Source organism: Dipodomys ordii, unplaced genomic scaffold (assembly GCF_000151885.1).
Source record: "Dipodomys ordii isolate 6190 unplaced genomic scaffold, Dord_2.0 Scaffold1, whole genome shotgun sequence".
Taxonomy (NCBI): domain Eukaryota; kingdom Metazoa; phylum Chordata; class Mammalia; order Rodentia; family Heteromyidae; genus Dipodomys; species Dipodomys ordii.
The window spans coordinates 61,846,425-61,868,718 of NW_012267217.1; the positions used below are offsets into that span (position 1 = coordinate 61,846,425).

Below are 22,294 nucleotides of genomic sequence, written 5' to 3' on the forward strand. Positions count from 1 at the left end.
TAATTCTAGCTACTCAGGAGGCTGAGATCTGAGGATCATGGTTCAAAGCCAACCCAGGCAGGAAAGCCTCTATGACTCTTTACCACTAATTAACCAAAACCTGGAAGTGGAGCTGTGGCTCAAGTGGTAGAGTACTAGCCTTGAGCAAAAAAGTTAAAAGGACCTAGGCCCTGAGTTCAAGTCCCAGTACTGACACTGAAAAAAATAAGAAAATTACAAGTATCAGTGGGCATCCCAGTTACTGCTGATGAAGAAAATACATGAATGATGTACAGTGGCTATCTTTAGTGCTGTTTTTCTTCCCAGATTAGGATTGAAAAAGTGTGTTCTCTTGGCCCACTCTCACATGAGTCCATTCTGCATTGCAGGTCAAGCAGGCAGAGCGCAGCAGAGGCCTCTGTCACTGCCGTCATGCCGTTCCCATTTGGCAAGTCTCACAAATCTCCAGCAGACATCGTGAAGAACCTGAAGGAGAGCATGGCTGTTCTGGAAAAGCAGGACATTTCTGACAAAAAGGCAGAAAAGGTACACATTTAGCTTTAGCAGCAGTTCAATTCTTGGAATTAGGAGCAAATATACGATAAATTATAAGGTAATTGTTTTTTAATCAGTCAGTTCACACTTGGATTTTAAAAAATCTAATCATCAAGTGGTATTTGCTGCTCCTTTACTTTGTCCTCATAAACACATTTCTCTGTTGTTCAGTTGTAATTTGTAAGTCTTAAGTCTGTTTATTTCATCCATATTTATCTGGTTCTTGAAATCAGTGTCTCTGCCAACTATCATTTTTTGTGTACCCTGGGAATAAAACACAGGGCTTTGTGCATGCTAGAAAAGTGTCTAGCCACAACTTGTCCTTCACTGCTGATTTTCTTCCTGCATTCTCCATCCATCCCTGTTCTTTCCTTATATCTAGTCATTGCAGTTCAAAACCTGGCTCTCATCCATCTGGGCCCACTATCCCCTGAAACACCATTTCCACTACTGTGTATTTTGCTTCTAACAGGGCTTATGAATAGACCCGAGTTCTATTCCTTCTTAAGAACTCTCAGTTTTTCTCATGCACCTTAGCAGTTGCTCTGGCAAAGTACACTAAACCAGATAATCAAATACACTGTTCTGAACTCTTCTTTCTGGAGTTTTGTTCTCTCATCCCATGTCCACCAACGCCTCATTCATCTTTCAAAGCTACCACATACATTTCCTAGATGGCTTCCTAGCATACTTCCTCACCTCTCCTATCCATGCCCAGTCTAATAAATCTCTGTCATTTAGACACCTCTTTTGGAAATGTCAGAACCACCACACCATCATCTTCATTCTGTTTTTGTTATACTTTGCCTCCCTTACTAACTGGAGCTCTTTGAGCATTGTGTCATTTCTGGCCTCTCTATACTCTCAAGGTACCTAACTCCCATGAGCTAGATGACTGCTGTTTATAAATGAGTTGATACTTACGATGAAATCTTCTATCCCATTTTTAAGAGATTGTTTTCTGTATTGGGATGGAGCTAGGCTTCTTAGCTACATAGTTTACCTTTATTTTTTGGTGGGATGTTGTAATTATGGCAAAAAAAAAGGAAAAGGAATATATCATCTGTCTTTTAACAACTCTGCAGTTTATTTTGCACTCATAAAGCCAATACTTTGGCACAAACCAGGACAAAGATCACAAGCTGTATTAGCAGTTAATGAATTCATTGTCATGTACTGGAAGGAAAGAAGAAGGGAGGGAGGGAGGGGAGAAAAAGTGAGAGAAAATAGAGAAGGATGGAAAGGAGGAAGGAGGGAAAGAAAAAGATTAAAAGCAGCTGTTTCGGGCTGGGAAGGTGGCTCAGTGGTAGAGCTCTTGCCTTGCATGCATGAGGCCCTGGGTTCAATTCCTCAGCACCACATAAGCAGAAAAAAAAAAAAAAAGCCAGAAGTGGAGCTATGGCTCAAGTGCTAGCCTTGAGCTGAAGAGCTGAGGGACAGTGCCCAGGCCCAGAGTTCAGGCCCCACGACCAGAGCCAAAAAGCAGCTATTTCAAACAAAGATGGAAAATTACATGTTGAGGTATTCATAAATGTTTATAAAATGTAAGCAAGCCCATGGGTAAATGAGAGCTTATTAAATAGGCAGGTAAGTGGATGGAATATTTGTAAATATTCCCTAAATTCCAGCTGTAAGTACCTAGAAAAAGAAATTTTTTTTAATTGTAAGCTAAAGCTGGGTGCCAGTAGCTCAAGCCTGTTATCCTTAACTTTTTAGAAGAAGGTTGATAGCAGTCCAAGCAGGAAAGTCAATGAGACTGTTATCTCCACTTAACTAACAAAAAAGCTGGAAGTGTAGTGATGGCTCAAATGGTAGGGCACCAGCCTTGAGCAAAAAAGCTCAGGGACATTGCCCAGGCCCTGACTTCAAGTCTTAAGACTGCCAAAGAATGAAATAAAGTCTTTTTACTATAACAACAACAACCAAAAAAGTAAAATATCCAGGAATATTTTCAGAAAGTATGTTGAACCTGTTCGGAAAAAAGAGACCAAAACTATGTAACCTTATTCAGAGGCACAAAAGAATACTTCATTCATGTTTCCAGTTAGTCAACATTCTATTTCTTCTTGAATCAGTAAACTAAAACTAAAGCAGTTCCATTCAGATCATAGCAAGACCTTTTTGGAACTTGACAAAAATTTCACTTTATTTTGAGTTAAAACACACTCCAAAATCTGTTTCATTGACCGTCTTCACAACCATGGTTTCCAGACTTCTAGTTTTACAGACTAAAAAGACAGCTTTGATTGCTTTCCTACTTCCTACTTCCTACTTCCCATCTACTTCATTAGAAAAAAAAATTTAACTCAGCCCGGAAGCTAAGCATTCCTTTTTACCATGATGATCTTGTATCTGCTTTAGATTGCTGCAGTGTCTTCTCTACTGGTTTTCTTTTTCTCCCTACAACCATTGAAACTTTTTTCCTTAAAAAACAAAAATGTGCCCAAACCCAGAGTTCAAGACCCACTACTGACAAAATAATAATAATAATAAAAACAAAAACGTTGAAAGTCCTTGCAGAGGCTTAAAGTACATTCTGCAGCTAAGTCTGTCTAGGCCTGTTTTCATAAAGCTCATGAGAATGATTTAAAAAATACACGAGACAAACCATTTTCTTCCCCATTGGACTATCAGCCTGCCAAATACTTGTATTTATTAAAAAATGGAGTAGAAAGCAGAGTTAACATGAAGCACTGTGACCTTCTCTTCTAAACTCTTAACGACTGCTTAACGAAATAGCCATATTGGAACAACTTGTAGGTTGATCTAAGAGCTATTAACTGACACCAGAATATTTTTTCTAAATTCTACAATGGTATCCATATATCATGTTCCTTTTTTCATGTTTCTGCCTACAGAAGGATTAAGGTAAATGACTTTTCTCAAGAGCTCTGTCCTAGTTGGTCATCAAGTAGTGTTTATTCATTATCTTCCCTTATGGATAAGGAGGGTCACAGGGCATTTTTAGTAATTAGATAAATAATTGTGCCTAATGAATCTAATGATTGAATCAATAGAGTTTGGTGATGGGGTTCTGTTAATCTGTGCAAGATATAGTCCTTGGTTCTATTATTACTTTTATTGTGATTTGTTTATCTGGAGAGAGTTAAAAGTTTTAATTAACACCTGATTGATAAGGAGAAAGCTAGTGTGTAAAAGGAAAGGACAAAAATATGGATGACTGAATCAGACACCAAAGAAGAATCAGTAGCTGGAGGAGCTGGGAGCTCAGGTTGAAGGGGATATATAAGCTTAACTGTAAATACAATACACATAAAAGTGTGACTTTGTACTTGATCTAGAAAAAATGAGTTAAATGTCAGTGAAGAAAATAGAATCATTGGAGTACTTGATAAAGCCAAAAGAATGCAGGAAAAAAAGGTTAAATAACAGATGTAACCAAAAGAAAACAAATTATAGGATGCTAGATTCCAGTTTGTATCAGTAACCACATTTAATATAAATGTCCTGAGCACCTTACTTAAAAGGCAGAGATTATGTAATTAGATGAAAGTCCCAACTGTATGCTGCCTGTAAGAAAGGTACTTAACAGGTACATTTGTACATAACAAATGGGTTTAAGTAAGAGAATGAAGAAATATACATTTGACATTTGTCAAAAGGAAGTGAAGTGGCTCTATTAAAAGAGGTTTCAGAACCAAGAATCTTGCCAGAAATAAAACCATTTCATGGTAAAGTTAGGGATTAATTAATTGAACATTACAATCTTAAACATTAAAACTTAAAAACAGAACTTCAAAATAAAGCAAAATAGAGTAACCAAAAACCAATGGAGAGCTGAGAATGTGGCTTAGAGTGGTAGGGTGCTTGCCTAGCATGCATGAAGCCCTGGGTTCAATTCCTTAGTACCACATAAACAGAAAAAGTGGGAAGTGGCACTGTGGCTCAGGTGGTAGAGTGCTAGCCTTAGCTCAGCAAGATTTTGTTCTACACCAGGATAATACCTAACCTGACCTGATTAGCAGTTGTACAACACTCCACTTATTTCACAAATAATGGGATACTGCTATATAAAACATTAAGAAACTTAAAGTATTCAGTATCCATAAAGTGAGCATTCATTTTAAGAAAAAAAAAATCAAAGAATCTGGGTGCTAGTGGTTCATACCTGTAATCCTAGCTATTTGGGAGGCTGAGAGTTGAAAAACACAACCTGAAGCCAGCACAGGCAGAAAAGTTTAAGAAACTCTATTTTTAGTTAACCAGCAAAGAAGCTGGGCTCAAATGGTAGAGCACCAGCCATGAACAAACAAAAATGAGAGGGCAAGGCTCTGATTTCAAGCCCCACTACTGGCAACAAACAAAAAAACTAAAAACAAGAAAAGAAATCACTATTTACCCAAAAAATCAATTATAAAACAACAGAAAAAATGAAAAGATATATCAAACTGATAAACTCTGGCTTAGAATAGTCAGGATGAAAAGAGAGAAATTGCTAACATAGGAGAAGTGCTATTACTGCAAATACTGAAAGGGTAGTATGAACAATTTCATACCAATAAATTTGATACCTTGAGTTTAAAAGGACAGATTCCTTCAAAGACATCAACTACCCAAAATCACTCAAGAAAAAGTAGATAATTTGAATTTGAGTAACCGTATGTTAAAGTGATGGATGATTTAGCCACTAACCCATACCATCAAAGACTGAGTCTAGAGGACTTTGCTAGAGATTCCTACCAAATGTTGTCCACTCTTTTTTCTTTTTTTAACTGAAGACAGTCTTACTAAGTAGCCCAGGCTGATATTAAGCTTTCTATATCCCTGGCTGGCCTCAAACTTATGATCCTCCTGCCTCAACTTCCCAAGTACTAGGATTATAGATGTGTACCACCACACCAGGCTTCTACAAATGTGCAAATGTCAGGCTTCTACCAAAGGATAGAACAGTATAGTTGCTAGGCAAACTCTTCCGGAAAATACAAGAGGGAGGAGTAGTTCTTAGTCTACCAAGTCAGCATTATCCAGATACTAAGATCAGACAGAACTAGGTGTCAGTGGCTCACACCTGTCATAACTATTCAGGAGGCTGAGATATGAGGATCACAGTTCAAAGCCAACCTGGGCAGGAAAGTCTATGAGCCTCTTATTTCCAATTAACCACCAAAAAGCCATAAGTAGAGATGTGGCTCAAGTGGTAGAACACCAGCCTTGAGGGTCAGGACAGCATCCAGGCTTCTGAGTTCATACCCCAGGACCGATAACAAAACAAAACAAAGATAGTATAGGAAAAGGAAACAACAAAGTAATATCAGTCATAAAGATGGATCTAAAAATTAAAACTATCTTTTAGCAGATTGAATCTGAAAGACATTGTGATCCACGTGGGATTCCTAGAAGATTGCCTGTGCAATCTGACAAGAAAAAGAAATGGAAGGCATCCAGATTGTAAAAAAGTAAAGTCTTTTATTTGTAGGGGATATGATCTGAAGGTATCTACAGAAACTAATTGAATTAGCCGGGCACCAGCCTCAGGCCTGTTATCTTAGCTACTCTGGAAGCTGAGATCTGAGGATCATGGTTCAAAGCCAGCCTAGGCAGGAAAAGGCCATGAGACTCTTATCTCCAATAAACCACTCAGAAAACAGGAAGTGGCGCCGTGGCTCAAATGGTTGAGCACTAGCCTTGAGCTAGGCTAGCTCTTGAGGTAGGGTAGCCTTGAGGTAGGCTAGCACTCTACCCCTTGAGTTGAAGAGCTAAGGGACAAAGCCCAGATCCAGAGTCCAAGCCCCCACAACCAACAACAACAAACTAATTGAACTAATGAGTTTAGTTAAGGTCACCGGTAACAGGGTCAATATTACACAAATAAGTTGTATTTCTGTATAGTAGGAGTGCTCAATATATGAGGTTAAAATTTTTAAATACCATTTAGAATAGCTTCAAAAACCTTGAAATAGGGATAAATCTGACAAAGGATGTGAGACTTAATATTACAAAATATTTCTAAGAGAGAGCAAAGAACCAAATGGGTGAAGGCATACATCAGAATTGTGAAAATGGCATTTATCCCCACACTTACCAATAGAGTCAGTGCAATTCAAGCAGGCTTTGTAAAATAGTAAGACTTGTTCTGAAATTGGTATGGAAATGCAGAAAACCTATAATAATCAAAATAACTGAAGAAAAATAGCCAGGGCTCACAGTGTCTGATTTGAAGAATTATGAAACTATTGTAATTAAAGCACTGGTCTCAGTGGAAAGATAGATTGATGGGGCAGTTGAAGGAGTCCAGAAATAAACCTACATAGGTATGGAAAGTTAATTGGGACAAAGGAGTTCTGTAGGGAAAAAGTAGCTGTTTAGTCCCAAAAGGTTATTAAAACCTAGGTTTCAAAAATAGAAATACATTGTTTAAATTCTACTTTGTGTGGGCAAGTCCTCAGTTGAGGATGTAGAGAGAGGAGTAACCAGGCTGGTGAGGAAATTCATAACTGCTCTGTGGAGCAGTTGAATGAGCTGGAGATGAGAGGTCTTGGGACAGAACCTCTTCTCTCTCTCGGCAGAGTGCCTTTGAGGGATGGAGGGAATCACTGTAGCTCCCAGGGAAATGATTTTAGGGGATTGTCTATTATAAGGCAAAGGTTAAACCTGTTATGGACTGTGGCAGGAGATAGAACTGAGACCTGAGGGCCTCCTGAGTGATGCCTGAGCAAATAGAAGGATAACAGTAACCCCATTTTGTCTTGATCCCAAGAAAAGTGAGAGGTGGAAGCTGGCTTCTTCCTTATTTCTGGAGATAACCCTGGCACAGTGCTGGGTGTGACCATCTAGTTTAGCGCTGTAGAGGGGATTCCAGCGTTGTGTCCTTGGCTTGCTTGGTCATGGACACAGTGCCATCTGTGGCAAGGTGCTTCATAGAGACACCCGGTCTTATTTTGAGGCACAGTAGCTTCCTGTTACTATTTTCATGATCCAGATGAAGAAAAAACTATTGTTTCCTAGGCAACTCATTAGAGTTATAATTGGAATTCACACCTAGGTCTTCCAAACCATTGCTGAAGTTACACCCATTTCTACTTGATTCACTAAGTACATGGACAGTTCCCTGTTTGTCTCATGTGATACCTTAGACAGAAATGATAATTACAATATTTGAGTGTTTATTTTTTTATTTATAACACACTGACATTTTTAGTGTTTCATGGCGCATGGTTACCATATTAAGAATTGTAGGTTGTAATTTGTTCCTCAGGAACCTTGTTACAGCTTTTTAAAGAATCTGTACAAAATTAATTTTCTTAGAATTAAAAAAAATCAGTTATTAATTTTACCATCCTTATTTTAGGTAACTGGCAGTTGAGGGGAGGGAACTTGTTCTTCCAAACTAAGAGTCAAATAGATGTGATGTATGTGATGACTATTTACACTCTTGGCCCACTATGCGCTATATAAAGAAGGTATGGCTTCCTTGCTCAGTCTATACTTGGTTCCCCTCATCACCATGAATACATGTGTTCACTGGCTTGAATAGCTGTATTCACTCCATGAGAGAAGTAGGCTGGCTGGCATATAGGACGGGGAGGGGAGTGGCCTTTTCATAGCATGGCCGTTTAACAGTGACTCATGGTTACTAAACTTGTTTAGAATAATCTTTGATACCAGAAGGTTATTAATAGGTTTTTCTTAGTCCCTGATCTTTTGGCTTAGAATTCTCAAGGCTGGAAAAGCAGGATTTCAAAAAGTATTTGCATAGGAATTAATATGATAATAGAATTTTTCTCATATTTGCACCAACAGTATCTTCCAGTTTTGAAAATGAATTGGTGTGTGTGTGTGTGTGTGTGTCTGTGTCTGTGTGTGTGTGTCTCCAGGCCTGGGCACTATCTCTGAGGTTTTATAGTGGTTAATTGGAGATAAAAGACTCATGGACTTTCCTGCCCTGGCTGGCTTTGAACTGAGAACCTCAGATCTCAGCCTTCTAAGTAGCCAGGATTAAAGGAGTTTGCCACTAGTGCCTGGACGCTGTCCCTCAGCTCTTCAGCTCAAGGCTATCATTCTACCACTTGAGCCACAGTGCAGTGCCACTTCCAGTTTTCTGGTTGTTAATTGGAGATAAGAGTCTCACAGACTTTCCTGCTTGGGCCGGCTTTGAACTGCGATCCTCACATCTCAGCCTCCTGAGTAGCCACCGGTGCCCAGCAAAAAAAAAAAAAGAAAAGAAAAGAAAAAATTACCATTGGTGCCTGGCAAAAAAAAAAAAATTTTTTTAAAGAGTAGATTTAAAGAAAAATGTGAGACAAAAGCAACAGTATGTTCAGTGTCACTTTATAGGAATGGGAATCGAGAACAGGTAGGTAATGTTGGTGTAAATTCTGGTAGATTGAAAAGGGTTCCTGTGTACAACCTAAGGATATTCTGAGGGTGCTAGAGAAGCCTTGTGTCATTTTGCTTTATTTAAAATACTCATTCTGAAATTATTCACATAAAGTTAAAAAATGAATCTGGAGAGATCTCATAAACCCTGTCATCACTCCCCCACCCCCCAACACATGCATTGTCCAAACCAGGAAATTAACATTGGTACCGAGGGCCTTACCCGGACTCCTTCAGTTTTACAGTTTGTGTGGGTGTAGGTGTAGCTCATGTGCAGCCATGTGATTATTTTTATAATATAGACCCGTCCATCATCACAACCCTCAGCTACTATCCTAATATAGCCACACACATCTATTGCCCCATCCCTAATCCCTTCCAGCAATCAATATTCACCTCTTTGAATCTATATGATTTTTTAACTTAAAGAATGTTATATAAATAGCAGGAGATGGAGATAGGAGAACTGAGGCCAAAAGTGGACACAGGGAAAAATGCAAGACCCTATCTGAAAGACAAAGCAAAAGGACAGTGGCCTGAGTTCAGTCCCCAATACCTCCAAAAGAAGATGAGGTGAGAAAGGGGGAGGAGGAAAAAAAGGACTAGAAGGGAGAGGAGAAAAGAGTGGGGGGGGAGGGGCAAAGAGAAGGATTAGTAACTTATATTGCCTTTTGAGATTGTGTGTGTGTGTGTGTGTGTGTGTGTGTGTGTTGATCTGTGTCAATTTGTCTTGGTCCTAAGACTTGAATTCAGGGCTTAGAAACTGTCCCTGAGCTTTTTTTGCTCAAGGCTAGTGTTCTTCCTCTTGAGCCAGAGCTCTACTTCTGGCTTTTTGGTAGTTGATTGGAGATAAGGATCTTAACAACTTTCCTACCCCAACTGGCTTCAAATCACAAATCTCAGATCTTCGCCTCCTAAGTAGCTAGGATTATAGGTGTGAACCACCAGCACCTCCCTGAGATTGGCTTTTTTTTTTTAATTTCAGTATTATTATTCACATGAGACCCATGTCAATAACTGTATCAACTGTATCAGATGCTCTTTGCTTTTGAATGTGCGTGATATCCCATTCTGTGGCACACTTCATTTAACCATTAGCCTGTTAGAGGACATCTGGGCTACTTCCAGCTTTTAGCTATTAAAAATAAAGCTACTGTACACATTTCTCTACAGGTTCTTTATGTGAACATATATTTTTATTCCTCTGAGATAAACACTCAAGAGTACAATTCTTGAATTATGTGTTAAGTACCTACTTAGTTTTCTAAGAATCTACCAAAGCTTCTTCCAGAGCTACTGTGCCATTTTACATTTCCCTGAGCAGGTTTTCAGAATTAGAAATGGAATGAAATTGATATGTGCTTGGGAAGGTAGATATAATTGCAGATGAACTGATGAGAGATTTCTGATAAGAAGGAAAGTTTTTTTTTTTTTGGCAGTACTGGGGTTTGAACTAAGGCTCTTATGTTTGCTAGGAAAGTGTTCTACCACTTGAGCCACAACCCCAATCCTTTCTGTGCTGGTTATTTTTCAGATGGGGGAGTCTCGCATTTTCTCTGGGCTGGCCTTAGACCATGATCCTTCTATCTTTGGCCTCCTCCATAACTAGAATCACAGGCACATGACAAACTTATTGGTTCAGATAAGTTTTTGCTAACTTTCTGCCCAGACTAGCCTGGATCCATGATCCTTCCCAATCTCTACATCCAAGTAGCTGGAATTAAAGGCATGAGTAACTGCACCCAGCTTAAACTGTATTTTTAAGAGATAATTTAATGGTTATATACATTCCTGGTTTATATACCCATAAATCAATGGTTATATACATTCCAGGTTTATGTATCCTAAGCTCATTTTCTCACCAAATATTTTCCAGAATTCACATCAACAAGCTGTAATCCTTTTTGCCTGGATTGCTAAATCAAGCTGTGTTGACAGCCAGCTGGGGCCATTCAGCTACGTGTGGTCTGTGGCTACTGTCCTGCTATGGCAGACTTGAGTAGTTGTGACAGAAACCACAAGACCTGAAAAATGGTTGCCACATACTTATCTAGAAAAAGTTAATACATACTTCTGATGAGCTAGATTATAGCAAGGAATCTTATTTTGGTTGCAATTGTGGGAGGAGGCAAGGGGAATTTGTGTTTCATGTGTTTTGTTTTTAAACTCCAGAAGTGGGTCAGCTACGGCTTCCTATGCTGTCTTCCTTTAACTGTCTTCTGTTTTGTATATTGGGATCCTATTAAGGTTATTTAGAAACATGGCAGTAGGCAGAAGAGTTAGGTTATCAGTTGTCCTGAAAAGATCTGAAACTTGCCAGTTGAGATGACTTGTGACATCTCTAAACACATAAATGCTACCATTTCTCACTGTAACATCTCCTTTCTTGAACTTGTTGCTTCCTTGTGGGAAGTTCAAGGGGCTGGCTTCCTGATTAACGCCTCTGCATCCCAGACCCAAAACTTTGCAGATACCAGGTCCTTTCTCCTTACTTAAACTCTGTTTGCCAAAGTTTTACTCATTTAAAAATCGTTAAACTATTTTTATTTTCCTAAGTATTACATGTAAATATACATGAGAAAAAGGATCTGTTCCCTTTATTAAACCTACATTTCAATTTAATTTATGTCTATGTTATCTGTCTATACTGTTAATAAATTTTTTATTGTGAAAATACCATACAGGGGGGTTACAATTACATGAGAAAGGTAATGAGTACATTTCTTACCAAGCATTTTTGCCTCCTCCTTTGTAAACCAATTCTTTTTTTTTTCTTTTTTGCTTATGTGGTGCTGAGGAATCGAACCCAGGGCCTCAGGCATGCAAGGCAAGCACTCTACCACTGAGCCGCCTTCCTAGCCCCCCAATTCTTATTTATATTATAGCATTCCCTCTTCCCTCCACCCTTTCTCTCTCTGGGAAGTCATGCTTTTCTATAACCTGGTTTATTCCTTAATTTTAATATTGACATCTATCTTTCATGTCAGCTTTGGACTTCAATTATTTTTACTTTTTATTTTTTGGTCAGTTGTGCGATTTGAACTCTGGGCCTGAGTGCTGTCCCCAGAGCTTTTCAGCTCATGGCCAACTCTCTACCACTTGAGCCGCAGCACCACTTCAGGTTTTCTGATAGTTAATTGGAGATAAGAGTCTAACGGACTTTCTTGCCCAGGCTAGCTTTGAACGTGATCCTCAGATCTCAGCCACCTGTGTAGCTAGGATTACAGGTGTGAGCCAACCAGCGCCCAGCATGGACTTCCAATTTGTTGTTGTTATTGGTTGTGGGACCTGCACTTGGCCTTGGCGCTGCCCCGAGTTCCTCAGCTCAAGGCTAGCACTTCTTGAGCCACAGTGCCACTTCTGGCTTTTTCTGTTTATGTGATGCTGAGGAATGGAACCCAGGGCCTCATCATGCAAGGCAAGCACTCTACCACTGAGCCACCTTCCCAGCCCGACTTCAGTTACTTTTAAAGCTTATCATGTTTTCCATTCTGTAGATATATTAAAACCTAACTGGTTCAGTTAGGATAACTTTTATTTCTAATCCCTTGCTGTTGTAAATAATACTACTTGTATTTATATTTTTGTGTACTTGTTTAGTAATTATTTACTGAGAATTGGAGGCAAAAGGGAGGGCAGCCCCAGTCTCACATCTCACCACATTGTCCCTTCAACGGTGAGTTGCCATCTTATCACATCTGACCTCCTGACATGAGGTCAATTTGGGTTTACCAGGTAGTTGGGTGTAGAAGAGAGGATGGTAAGAGCTCTAAGGACCTCAGGGCCATCGTCTGGAGGAACTGACAGGTAAATGAGTTGTCTTCCCAATCTTTGAAAAATGTATTTTGCCTTCCTGCACTGCTTCAGTAGTAGCAGTAGCATCTCAGGGAAAATAGCCCAGATGTGGGTGTCTCTGGGGTACTACCAGAGATGGACTTAAAGCAAGAAATTTAATACAAAGCTTTCTGAGGTTTTGAAGATCTTGAGACAGAACAGTTGTGCCAGTATTTGGGTTGCTTTTTTTTTTTTTTTTGGTCAGTCCTGAGGCTTGAACTCCGGGCCTGGGCCTGGGCCTGGGCTTAAAACTATAGTCCTCAGATATCAGCCACCTGTGTAGCTAGGATTACAGGTTTGAGCCACTGGTACCCACCTTGGATTGCTTCCCCCCAGCCCCTCATCTATTTTTCTTTGGTTGCAAGGGAGGTCTCCCTGTGTTGCACAGGCTGGCCTTGAACTCCTGGACTTGTGATTGTTCTTCCTTGGCCTCCTTTGTAATTGGGACTACCTGTGCCATACCTTTTCCCACCTTTTTTTTAATGAGAAAGCTGTCAGTGGAAAGCCCCACAGCTACAGTGCTACTTGGGGAAGTTATGACAGACACTACCCTAAGTTATTACCTATCTTATGTGACTTGGGTGGGTGTTTGTGGTGAGCAATTGATGTGAACTTCGAGATAATCACTAATGCTTAAGTTGATCCTATAACTTAGATTATTTAATTTTGAAATATTTCCAAAAGTAAAGGAAATGAAGTTGTTGTTAGTTGGCTATCTGTGGAGCTCGGGAGCCTTCCTAGTTGAGGATTCACATGTCTTGTCCCCAGGGGACTTAAAAGCATGACACTTCAAAAATTGGAGCCTTGTTTTTGATCAAGTCTGCCAAGCCCCAGACTGTGGCTCTGCTTGGCTGGGCCATCTCCAGACTCCCCTATGTGTGGCTGCTTTGTATATCACTTCTTAAAGGCCCTACGCAAACAAGGCCTTAAATAAAATTCCATCCCTATCACCTAGAAGAGTAAGTGGTGAAGAACAATCCACATCATTTTCCAGTCAGGCGAGTGGGCTTGTCACAGGGGCTGTTCTCACATGTTTCTCTTCTGATTGTGTATTTATAAAACACTCGCTGCTGTTAATAAAGCAGTGTGCCTGTGGACGTAACATGAGGCTTCCTGGCCCTAGGAGAGTAGCATTTGTGTCTCAGAACACCATGTCCAGCTGACGAATACTTAGACAGTTCAGTCCATGCAAGTCATGTGCTCATTCCATGTGTAAATCTCTGTCTTAGGCTTTGGAGTGAAGATGGAGTGTTACGGGATTGTAAGCAAACCCTTTCAAAGGTCCTGACTATAAGAGAACTGAGAGGTACAGCTGAGATATACAGCATGTCAAGGCTGCAACTGGAAGAAGGAGCCAGCCACCATTAGGTATTAGAGAAGATAGAACCCTATGAGGGAGGAAAGGGTTTGGGGGCTGGACTAGGGATAGACTGTAAGCATTCAAGCTTTTAGCTTGGATCAGAGACAAAGGTGCCCAAGATGAGAGAGTAAAAATGATGATGACAAGGTCAAAGAACTGAATATTTTCATTTGGAATTTGAGATTATCAGAAATGAAAGTACTTCAGAGGTCTTCTGGCCCCGCCCACTTAGTTATCAGTTGATCTAGAAAGACTGAAGAGGTGCTCATGAAACAACACACCTGGGAAATTACACATGATGGATATGAATAAAGGCTAGCCTCCTTCTTGTTTGTAGGCTTTTCCAAACCAGAAAGCACTGTCAGCCTTGGAATTGATGTGAGATGTTTCTTACCTGTGAAAAAAAGGCAAAATAAGGGGTTGATAAACCTGTAGACTTGGAAGTGGCGCTGTAGCTCAAGTGGTAGAGCACTCCTTTGAGCTGAAGAGCTGAGGGACAGCACCCAGGCCCAGAGTTCAAGCCCCACGACCAACAAAAAAAAAAACCTGTAGACTTACAAAATGGTTGCCAAAAGAGTGCCTTCACCCGGCCTCCCAAATGTTAACATCTTTCATGACCACAGCACAGTGCAAAATCAGGAAAGCAACATTAATAGTGTATTGGTAGTGTGCGCATGTGTGCGTGTATATAACTGTGTAGTATATACTAACTAATATATAGACATTTTTTCATACTACCTTTTCTGGACCACTGTCCAATTTATGATGGCACATTGGCTTTAGGTGTGTTCCATAGTCTCTTTAAATCTAGAACAATTTCTCAAGCTTGCTTCAGTTTAACTTTCATGGCCTGGGCACTTGAAAGTTTTGTAAAATCTTCCTTTGATGGGGATTTGGTTGCTATCTCTTCATGTCTGAGCGTACGTTGTATGTGTTAGACGAAGGGTCCACAGAAGTGGTGCAGTACCCTTTTGGGGACATCCTCCTGGAGACACTTCATCAGCAGTCATTTCTTTCTTTTTTTCTTTTTCTTTCTTTTCTTTTCTTTTTTTTTTTTTGTCAGTCCCTCAGCTCTTCAGCTCAAGGCAAGCACTCTACTACATGAGCCATAGCGCCACTTCTGGTTTTCTAGTGGTTTATCGGAGATGAGTCTCATGGACATTCCTTTCCGGGAAGGCTTTGAACCATGATCCTCAGATCTCAGCCTCCCGGGTAGCTAGGATTACAGGCGTGAGCCACCGGCACCCCGGCAACAGTCTCATTTCTAGTGATGTCATTTGGTTAAGGTGATAGCTTCGCTGTAAAATGACTACTTTTCATTTTGATGTAAGTGTCTTGGAGGACTAAGCATCTAAAAGTTCTTTTGGGGATTGTTGAGACAAAGAACGATAGAAATAAGTCAAGGTGTAGAGCAAGGAAGTTGAGGGGGTTTTGGGGGGGGGGAGGCTTGAAGTAGCATCTCATTATAAACACCAGGTTGGCCTCGATCTGGCAGTCTCCTGCCTCAGCCTCCTGCCTCTTGCCTCCTGAGTGCTGAAATCACAAACACACGCCACGATGCCCTAGGAGAATGTATGTTTTAGATAGGAAGTCTTAATCATAGAAAAGAAGTGAAGATACACAGATGTGGAACTCAGAGATAATCTAAAAAAAATCTGGGTGAAAGTAGAACCATTAAGATACATGCTGCTAGGACTTACTGGTTGGAAGTCAAGCCAGTGGATCCAACTGAGCTAGATTGACAGCATGTGAACCAAGTATACATGGATTCCATCACTTTTCTGTAGTGCTCAGAACTTTGGGCTCTGGAGTAGAGAGATTTTCAGTAAAGCTGTTCGAGACTGTTTACATGTACTGTTAACTCTCTTATGGGAGTGAGACTGAGCTTCTGGCGGCCAATGGATTAAATGACATTTGGTCATTTCAGTAGCTTGCAAAGGATGCAGATGTTTGTAGAAGCTGTGTGAATAGCTTACTCAGTAGGTGTGAGGAGACAGACAGGGAGGTGCAGATAAGGAGGATGTGGTCAGAGAAGCAGAGAACATATTGACGTAATGCAGACAGGCCCAAAGTGGGGGGCTGGGCTTGAAGGGAGGGAACCAAGTTAATTCTGAACAGGAAGGACCAGTTTGTTCTTTGTGTGGCATCTTTGTGTCTTTTCTTGGGAAATAACTTGTTAAACTTTTCTCATTTTTTTGTAATATTAGACGTTATTTCTAACCAGATTAAACCTGGTAAGTCCTCCATGTAATAGCAATCCGAAGTAGCACAAATACTTGAAATGGACATATAATTAAAAGTGACCATTGAAATATGAACAGATCTCTCATGTTTATCAGGACTGCTGTGTATGTATGGCCAGTTAGTTTTTCTTTCATGCCTCTCTGCTGATTAGCCTTTGTATGGTAGCTAGCTGTAGAAATGCCAAGTTCTGGAAATTTAAATAATCTGCTTCGGAGGAGTTAAACACTTTCTGTCTGTTAAGTCCCATCCCAGTCTTCAAGTTTTTATTTGTCATTTTTCAAAATAGACCTATACATATATGCATATTTGAGTGGCTGCTAGTCTCCATACTTGGCTTTTTTTTTTGTCAGTTATGGGGTTTGAACTCTGGGCTTGGGCGCTGTCCCTCAGCTCTTCAGCTCAAGGCAAGCGCTCTACTCCTTGAGCCACAGTGCCACTTCCGGTTCTCTAGTGGTTTATTGGAGATAAGAGTCTCAAGGTCTTTCCTTCCCCGGGCTGGCTTTGAACCATGAACCTCAGATCTCAGCCTCTTGAGTAGCTATAATTACAGGCGTGAGCCACCAGCACCCAGCTTTGCCCTCTTTTTTTTTTTATGAATCATTAAAATTTGGGGAAATACATTACCCCTTTCAACATTGTTACTGAGCGCCAGTACTGTGGCTTGAACTCCTCAGGGCCCTGTGCTCTTGCTTGGTTACTTTGCTCAAGACTGTACTGTTCCCTCTGATGTCCTGCATTGTATTTATATACTCCTTTGTGAAATGGCAACTCCTTTATATAGCTACTTAAAGATAATTTTTTTAAAAATTGGAGGGAAATACCTTGTGAGGAAGGATGAAAATAAAGAAATAGAGCAGGGCACTGATGACTCGCTCCTGTCTGTAATCCTAGCTTCTCAGAAAGCTGAGATCTGAGGATCACGGTTCAAAGCCAGCCCAGGCAAGAAGAGTTCAGGAAACTCTTATCTCTAATTAACCACCAGAAAACCGGAAGTGGTGCTGTGGCTCAAGTGGTAGAGCACTTGCCTTGAGTTGAAGAGCTAAGAGACAGCGCCCAGGCCCAGAGTTTAAGCCCCATACCTGACCAAAGGGGGGGAAAAATACAAGAATTAGAAAAATAAACCAATTAGTACCAAAGTTGTAAACTTTTTTTTTAGCCTGTACTGGGCCGTGAACTCAGGGCTCAGGCAATATCCCTTAGCCTTTTCCATTCCACTCAGACCGGAGCTCTACCACTTGGAACACATTTGTACTTGCCTTTTTGGGACTAAAAGTCTCATGGACTATTCTGCCTGGGCTGTCTTCGACCTCTATCCTCAGATCTCAGTCTCCTGGTGGCTAGGATTACAGGTATGGACCAGCACTTGGCTATGAACATTTTGATTTTTAACTTATCTCCTTTATCTTGTGTTCTTAAAAAGATAAATATCATGTGACTTGTAGTCAAGCAAGTCTGAAGGAGAGCAAGTAAAAAGTGAAAGTGTTCTTACCACACTCTCCCATAGGTAAACTGTACCCAGATTGTTTTGTTCTTCCAGACTTTGGCCTGTGAGATCACAGTCTTAGGCTGTGCAACTTACCTTTGAGCTTACCAGCTGCCCACATAGGACAATATACAGAGTGGGAGTGCTGTGGCTCAGGATGTCCTCCTGCACTAAAACAGACTCCTCTTTCTTCAGCGGAGATACAGATACAGGAATTGGCTTTTACTAAGCCTAGCTGCTGGAGATGTCCACACAAGTCAGTGTATGTGCACAGAGGCCCAAACTCAGGGGTTTGGTTTTTAAGGAAATCGGGCAGCAGATAGATGCTGCTGTTTCTCATTCATTGCTTCGCTTCCTTTGTTTCCAGTGTGTTTTCACATCTGAGGTAATTTGGTTCTCTTTTCATCCTTAGAGTATTGTGTATTCTGTTTTCTTTTTTCATTTTTTTAGGTTAAAAAAAATTTTTTTAACAAAGAGGAGGTAAAGGCTGCTCAGAAGAGTGAGCAGCAGCTGGACCTAGAAACTGGTTGTACCTAAAGTCTATTCTTGTTCAGTATAGGACAAAGCTTTTTTTTATGCTAGTATTGGAGCTTAAACTCAGGTTCTTGGGGTGCTGTCCTTTAGCTTTTTCGCCCAAGCCTGGCTCTTTACAACTTAAGCCACAGATCCATTCCGGTTTTTGTTTTGTTGTGCTGGTTAGTTGGAGATGAGTGTTACAGGCTAGTTCTACCCAGGCTAGTTTTGAACTATGATCCTTAGATCTCAGCTTCCTGAATAGCTAGGATTACAAGCATGAACTCTGCCTGGACAGAGCTTTTTGATTCCTAATTCTATTGCCCTCTTTTTCAATAGGCTAAAAAAAAATAACGTAGTTGTTGTCTTGCTTGGCTTCTTCAATGATGCAGCAGCCCTGGGGCAAGTTAAGAGACAGGCATCTACACATGATGTGCATTTCCTGTGTGTGATTTCTAGGAATAAACCATGTGAGCTGTGTTTTATTCTTTTTCTGGATAAAATAAACTGCTTACACAGTCTCTTCTTGGTGTCTAGGTTCTCTTAAGAACTTTTTCCTTTGCTTTCTTGGTGTGGTGCTGCAAGGTTGTTCGTTCTTCAAGTTCCTGCCCAGAACCACATATATAGAGCACTTGCAGTCACTGAGTGGCTGCCAGTGGAACCAGAGAAGGGACAGTAATTTAGAAATCACAAGGAAAAATGGAATTACCTACAACTATGAGTGAGAAACAGTGTGAAGTAGGTGGTAGAAGTGTGTGTGTTAGAATTTACCTAGAAAGACTTCCTAATGAAAGTGATCATTGAGCTGAGAAATGAAGGAAGAACAATAAAGGACACTTCAGGCACAGGGATCCACAAGTGCCAAGATCTGAAAAGATCAGTGTGGCCATGCATTGGCAAGTAGATACAGGTAAGCTACACAATAGGGCCAGACCTTGCAGGGGGGGGGGTTGTTTGTTTTGTTTTTTGTTTTTTTTATTGTGAAAATACTGTACAGAGGGGTTACAATTACATGGGCAAGATAGTAAGTACATTTCTTATCAAGCATTGTAGCCTCCTCCTTTTTTTACCCTTCCCACCCTTCCCATCCTCCCTCCCCCCTTGCAGGGTTTTATAAGCTTTGTTAAAAAAGAATTTGCTCCACTAGCAAGAGAAACAGGTAATCATTGGAATGCTCCATTTGTTCATTTTATTTTTTTGTGCCACTACTAGGACTTGAACTCAAAACCTGGAGATTGTGTCCCTTGGTTTTTTTTCTCTCAAGGCCGTGCTCTACCACTTGGCCACACCTCCACATCTGGTTTTTGCTGACTAATTGGAGATAAGGGTCTTGCAGACTTTTCTTCCCTGGCTGGCTTCAAACCACTATGCTTAGACCTCAGTCTGTGGAGTAGCTAGGATTACAAGCTGGAGCCACCATCGTTCTGTTCTTTCAAGTACTTTAAACAGAGACAATGTCTTAATCATTGGTGTTATGAAAAGATCACTACACTGTAGATACAATATGGGAAAGGGATTGGGGGGTGAGGGGTGGCTCACAGGTGCCAGTCAGTAGGTATTAACTAGTTTAGGCAAGATTTATGGGATAGATTTTTATTTCGGAGGGGAGCATAAATGGCCAAGTAGAGGGAAATTGGTAGTGACTTAATTGTTGAAGATAGATAAGAGTTGAGGATGACCTCTGTTTCAGCATCAATAATGGTAAGGAGGGAGGAATGCAAGAATTCTTCTGCTGGGGTGATAGTTCTTTTTTAGATGGGTTAGGTTTGACCCACCAAGAAACATCTAAGTGGAAACTTTTTTGGTAGACTGTTGAATGGTAAGGACTGGAAGAGATAAGAATCTGTGAGGCAGCTGCCTTTAGGAGTTAATTAAGCAGTGGGTGTAGATGAGATCACTTAAAAGAAAAACTACAGAATGCAAGTGAGAGAAGGAGGGCCTAGCACTAGCACCCTGCCTTGAGAAATGCTGTATATCTGAATGGCCTCAACAAGGATAAACTGAAGGAGACCAAGAAAAAGAAGACTGAGGGCTGGGAAGGTGGCTCAGTGGTAGAGTGCTTACCTCACATTCATGAGGCCCTGGGTTTGATTCCTCAGCACCACATAAGCAGAAAAAAGCCAAAAGTAGTATGTGGCTCAAGTGATAGGGCACTAGCCTTGAGCTGAAGAGCTGAGGGACAGCGCCCAGGCCCAGAGTTCAGGCCCCCCTACCAACAAAAAAAAAAAAGAAAGAAAAAGCAGACTGAGAGTAGCAAGAGTAAAAATTGAAGTTGTGGTCGCAGTTGATTTGGGAGGAATGGCTTTAAAAGACCAGACCCGGCCACCATGGCTCACACCTGTAAGCCTAGCTACTCTGGAGGCCGAGATCTGAGGATCGGTTCAAAGCCAGCCTGGGCAGGAATCCTAGTCCATGAGACTCTTACCTCCAATTAACCACCAGAAAACCAGAAGTGGTGCTGTGGCCCAAGTGGTAAGAGTGATTGCCTTGAGCTGAAGAGCTCAGGGACAGAGCCCAGGCCCAGAGTTTAAGCCCCACAACTGATTAAAAAAAAAAAAAAAGATGATTTAAAGGCATCGTGGTGGGCTTCTTTTGTGCTTTTGTTTTCTTCTTGTTTAGTATTTTAAGTCAATGCCTGACATAGCTGAAACTCAGATAATGCAGATATCAGGGGTAGCTGATATATTTGAGTATCTTTCTGAATAAAGAAATATCCCCCTCCCCCAATCTTGAGCAATAGTCTGATGAGATTATATCGAATAAAGCCTGCATTTTAGGGTCACTCAGTTTAAGAACAACATTTAAAAAGATTTGGCTTTGACAAGTAATGCCTATGAAGGCAGAAAATATTTAGTTTACTCCAAGTTCTCTCTAAGTCAATTATATGTTACAGTAGCCAAAATTCTTAAGGGTACCCTTGGGCTACATTAACATTGCAATAGGAAGTGTGGTCTGGTATCTCCTCTGTCATCTTCTTCTGTTTGGGATGGGATTAGGACATTAGCCCTCCCTTTCTTGGAAGGATAATTTAAGAAGCTAAGAGATTTTCTGAGAATTTAAGAGGATGGGTAAGCTACCTTCAAATAAGAGTGTGTGGAAGAGAAGTTAGAATACGGCCTGAGCTGCAGGGCAGACCCAGGGCCAGCAAGCAGTGTGGTGAGGCAATGTTTGTCTCCTTACAAAGCTGTCTGATGCTGCCATCTGCTGAGACTGCCTTACTTCACACTGGAAATATTCAAGGTGAAGCAATGTGATCATTTGGTAAGAAGGCTGGACAGTTAGAAAAGGGAGTGTCGTAAAACTAGGTTCTTCTGGGGCTGGGAAGATGGCTCAGTGGTAGAGCGCTTGCCTTGCATGCCTGAGGCCCTGGGTTCAATTCCTCAGCACCACATAAGCAAAAAAAAAAAAAAAAAAACTAGGTTCTGCTAGCTCTATCATAGGCTTATATTTTGTAAATCTGTACTGTCATCTCCCTGAAGTGTATTTCTTATTGGAAATGCCTCATTTCACATAGCTTTTTACAGCTTTTATTTTATTTTGGATGTTTTTAATACTCCACTCAAGTTTTTGTTGGTTTATTAGCCATAACTTTTATAGGTTTTTATGTTTGTTTTTTCAAGTTTTATGAGACACTATTTTATTATGTAGCTGGCCTCAAACTCAAAGTCCTCCTTCCTACCTCAGCTTCCCACCACATTTGGCTATAGAGGGCTTATTATCTTGTTTTCTGTTAATGGTTGCCTTAGGATTTATAATATATACCTTTAACATACCATAGCCTATCTTCAGGAAATATACTGCTTTAGTTATTATGAGGACCTTACAACTGTACCTGTTCTTTAGCTATTACTGCTAGATGTGGTTTTTTTTTGTTTTTTTTTTTTTTTTGTCCAGTCGTGGGGCCTGAACTCTGGGTCTGGGCGCTGTCCCTCAGCTCTTCAGCTCAAGGCTAGCACTCTACCACTTGAGCCACAGCACCACTTCCGGCT

At 40.7% G+C, this 22,294-nt stretch overlaps 1 protein-coding gene across 1 annotated transcript in view; it reads left to right on the forward strand.

Moving 5' to 3' along the window:
- Positions 1-343: 343 nt before the first annotated feature.
- The window catches only part of Cab39 (calcium binding protein 39), a 46,533-nt gene continuing 24,582 nt past the window's right edge, over positions 344-22,294 (forward strand). The window contains exon 1 of the mRNA XM_013020783.1: positions 344-525. Within this exon, the coding sequence (XP_012876237.1) occupies positions 412-525 (114 nt within the window). The 5' untranslated portion in view covers positions 344-411. The remainder of the gene's footprint in view (positions 526-22,294) is intronic.